This window comes from Neopsephotus bourkii, unplaced genomic scaffold, assembly GCF_033783945.1.
Source record: "Neopsephotus bourkii isolate Nb327-2 ecotype Australia unplaced genomic scaffold, CSIRO-AGI_Nbou_v1 NB_1279, whole genome shotgun sequence".
Classification (NCBI taxonomy): Eukaryota; Metazoa; Chordata; class Aves; order Psittaciformes; family Psittacidae; genus Neopsephotus; species Neopsephotus bourkii.
Window position 1 is genome coordinate 672289 of NW_026901764.1, and position 4467 is coordinate 676755.

At 42.1% G+C, this 4467-nt stretch overlaps 1 protein-coding gene across 1 annotated transcript; it reads right to left on the minus strand.

The window, feature by feature from the left end:
• Positions 1–936: 936 nt before the first annotated feature.
• On the minus strand, positions 937–4178 carry RGS2 (regulator of G protein signaling 2). Its single transcript, XM_061365134.1, has 5 exons — positions 4027–4178; positions 3574–3675; positions 3416–3477; positions 2341–2507; positions 937–1904 (listed from the first exon to the last, which is right to left on the minus strand). Exons 1-5 carry the CDS (start codon positions 4140–4142, stop codon positions 1710–1712), a joined length of 642 nt encoding a protein of 213 aa, XP_061221118.1. The 5' UTR covers positions 4143–4178; the 3' UTR covers positions 937–1709.
• Positions 4179–4467: the final 289 nt, after the last annotated feature.

Below are 4467 nucleotides of genomic sequence, written 5' to 3' on the forward strand. Positions count from 1 at the left end.
TTGTGCTTGTTTTATGTGGACTTAATTGATCAGCAAACTTAGCTATATGAGAGCTAGTTTTCACAGCCCCAGAAATGGGTTTGTAGCAGAGTGGGAGCTGTACCATATTTGTTTCTTTCCCTGTATAGAGACAGTATAATGGGTATACATATCTGTGTGTATGTATGTATGTATACATGTATAAATGAATGTAATAGTTGCTTTTGAACAATTTTGTATGTGTAACTGAAGTGCAAAATACTGTAGTTAGAATTTTCCTGATTCTTGCAGATGTGGCTATATGTTCAGTAAGCAATTAAAGCTGTGGCCTGAGGATTGGAGTCAAAATAGCTGGACCCAGGACCTAAACACACCTAGAACTTGGAAAAATCACAGAACTAACAACTTGAGAACTGTTTTTGAAGTACAGGTTTTGGATGTTGTCAGTAAAAAAACCTGACATGGAATAATGATAAGTAACTTTCACTCCTAAGCGAGTGCTTATTAAGGTGAGTGAAATGTTTTTATTGTAGCCTGTGTTGTGCCTCTGCTGACACTGCACGGGTTTTAAAGCCTTCTTCAGCTCTTTTTGAAGAAGAGGTCTTGAGCAGGAGCAACTGCACTACTGGTACCTGTGATGCTGAGCAACAATATAGTTGCCTTCTGGCTGATGAGTTGTCATGGGTATCCATATATGTGCTCTCAAGACTGGTTTCACAGGGACATGTTTAAGATTGAGAATGTGATATGTCTTCCCTGTTAAGATTTTGAGCACTGAGAATTTTTATTCTGTTAAAATACAAGCAAAACACCTGCTAGTAGATTAAGTAACTGCTTTAAAATAAGCCACATGAAGATCGCACCCAGGGCACACAGTTCCACTATTCTAGAGCTCAGTGCCAGACAGTATATATATTTTTTTTTGGTGTGCAAAACAAGCTAAACAACAGAAGAAACTTTGTATCAAAATAGTTTAATAAAAACAATAAGAGACTTCACTGAAGCTTGCTGTCGTCAAGACAGAATTATGACATTATTGCAGCATTCAACACAATCATAATTCACATATAATACTATACAGCTCCTGTTCACGTTGGCCACATTATGCTCTCACTATGGCCTTGTGCAGCCCTGCTGACACAACCCAGCCCTGCATACTTGAGTTGCAGAACCTGTTCCTCTGGGAACAGAGTTAAATCCCTTCCTCACTGCACAGTACTGTCTGGAAGTTGCACAGAAACCAAACACATCTCTTAGCAGCCAGAGGCAGTTTACAGAACCAGTGTGAACAAATCAAGTGGCTGGCAACAGCAATACTGGTTGATGTTTAGGAAAAACAAGTATGCAACCAATTACTCAAGTTCCCAGTGCTGCCCAGCAGCTTCTGTTCACAAGAAAGAAGCTCTGTTCTGACCTGCCGCATCGCCACCTCAGCCATGACAGAATGACTTTTATGTTATATAGCTTGGTCTAATGCATGCTTTCACTTCAGCACTTGCAGAGAAGCCCGTTGCCAGCAGCTGGCTGGCAGGCTTCTTCATCACCACTGAATGTCCTCCAACAGCATCACTCTTTGCCATCAGCTTTGCACCATAGTCAGTATTTGTCCTTGCATTGTGGCAAACAGACTGAGCACTTGGGGTCTCAGATTTTCAGGTCAGGATGCTGCCATGAGGTGTGGCTTGCTTTCTCACTAGCCGAGAGGCTTCCTTTTTCCTCTTCTCCATCACTCATGTTCCCTGGGCTGTTCTGGTGATGTGGGTCTTCTTGCACAGCTCCTGATAGAATTCAGATTCCAAAAACCGTGGGTATGAGTTATTTTCCATTAAGCTGTAAACTCTTTTCTGTGCTGCACTGAAGCAAGTGTGTGTGGCTTCTTGAATATTCTGGGCAATCATGTTCTTGGTTTGGAAGTCTATATTTATCTGAAATAAAAAGGACATTTACATCTGAGAACTGAATTCAAGGAAGTATAAAACACCATAAAATTTCTGAAGAGGTAAATACAAGATCCTATTACTACAGGATCAAATTAATCAAGCTTAAAGAAAATAATTCTTTTATACAAAACTGATATACTGATTCTGATATATTATCTTTCAGTGTGAAACTGAAGTATATTACAGGTATTACATGCAGCTGTTGACTTTTCCCAGTCAAGATGGAAACTCTATGAAATACTGCTTATGCTGTTTTCTAGCTTGGTGAAAAGGCACTTAGGGAAAGACTTATATCCAGACACAGATATTAATGGTGAGGTATGTGTGATGCAGTTTAGCTTCTGTATCTTAGAGTTCAGAGAAACAAAGCAAGGCTGTAAGAACTCACAAAACAGGGCACTTATATTAAAGTTTCCTTTACCTCTTTGGGAGCTTCCTTTTCAATGAAGTCATTGTAGATTTTTTTTGCTTTTGATGTCAGCTTCTGGGGTGACTTGGTTTTCTTGAAGTCCTCACAGGCCAACCAGAACTCAATATTCTCTTCACAGAACTCGGACTTCAGAAAAGCTCGGAAAGCAGCAAGACCATCTAGGGAAAGGAGAACAAAATCAAACCACATTGATTAACTATTTCAGGAATCTTGAATTTATCCACTGGTCACATCTGCTCCTACCAAAACTTTCTGCAGTAGTTCTGGCCTGATTCTTTCAGGGGTATCATAGCAATAAGAAATTCCACATTTAGGTATGCAAACAAGTTGGCACTCTAACAGCTTGGCAGGTTTCACTTCAGTCATTTAGGTAAATATAAAGAATGATATCCATTTCTACTTGTCTTTTTTTTTTTTTTTTTGTGATGCCTGCATATATATATATATATATATATAAGAAAACCCCCTATCCAGATGGGAACTCTAGTGCTAACCTTTACACTGGAGTAAAGGTTTATGACTGTGCTACAAACATCTGGAATATAATTTTTTTACGGAATGGAACGGATGACTCAAGTTCAAAGAGCAAATGCTAATTTATTTTAGTCTTTTTGCTTTGCTGTTGAGTGCTCTTCCTTGCAGAATTACAGTAACACCCCTAGATCACTGAACTTCTGTTGCAGAAACCTTCCCAAGTTATTTGAATGCATTTGACTTGGCTAAGCAGTGAGCCCAGTGAACAAATGCTCTTTTCATACTTGGCAAAGCCAAACTGACAGGTATGATTTTAATTGCAAAGCTTACAGAAAAGAAAGATCCACTACAGTGAAGTATTCTTGATGTTTTTAATATTAACTTACAGGGTGGTTGTGGTTTTCTTTATTTTTTTTTTATTTTTATGAGTACTGCTATAATTTTGGCTTAAACTGTCTATAGGATTTAACTTTCAAGATCAGAATCAAATCTGTTTCCATTAAAAAGGCATAATGAGGAAGCAAACTTTTACAGACATACAAACTGAACTACCCCTTTGCTCTTGAATGTTACTTTTTGAAGGCAAACTTACATTTGTTAGCAAGAAGTTCATCAAAGGCTTCTGACCACAGCTGGGCTTCTTCAGGGGAAGGTCTGCTTAAAGAGATGGAGAATATTAGACTTCATTGCTCAAACTTTGTTTCTGTAGAACACTCAGTATTTAAACAAAATCTCTTTCCAGCAACTTACCTGAAGTACGTGCGGTGTTTCCCCACTTTCTTGGACTTGGTTTTAGTAGAATTGGAAGAGTTCTGCAGGAAGTAGCTCAGTCTCGTTTTCCAATCTTTAATACTGGAAAAACCAAGAGAAAGATGACTGTTAAACACGACAACTCAAAAATCTTTAGGCACCCACCCCTTTACTGGCAAAGGCTGCAAAACTTTTCTTGATAGGACTTTGCCATCGGTAACTAGAGTCACCCAGAGCATCTGAGGGCAGGTGAACGACTTTCCCCTCACTTAAATCAACAGGTTGGCCCTCTAGCCAGTGACTGGTGTCCACCAAGGCACAGCTACAGGAGTCAGAGACCCACAAACTGCTCTGCTCTCACGCTTCCCACCCTCTTCGTTCTTAGTCCCGCGGCTGGAAGCGGCTCCCTGGAGGAGCCCGCGGGGCCCAGGACGGGAAGGGGGACCCACTCACATCGTTCTCTTCATCCTGCCCTTCTCCGCCTCCTCCGCCTCGCTGCTGCGGCGGCGGCCACCGCGCTCCATGCGCCCGCTGTCGTGCTGCAGCGCCAGAAACAGTGCACCCGGCATCGCCGCGTCTCGGCTGCACGCCGCCGCCGGCCGCCCTTATAGCCCTGCCGGGGGCAGGGAGGGAGGGGCCGCCCCGCCTCGCACGGCTCCCGCGGCCGCCCCGACTAGCAGGAGGGGAGGGAAAGGCGGTGCGGGCTGTGCTGCGCTGCGCGGTCGACCTCACGGGCAGGAGTGGGTGTTTGTCCCTGTGTTCCAGTATGGGAAAGATTTGCCTTTCCTCAGGGATTACGTCTCTTTTTTTCTCTTTATTTTGTTTTACAGTTTTCCCCTTTCCGTTCATTTTTAGGCTTTTTCTTTCTCTTCCCTTCTCTATTTTTTTCTTATT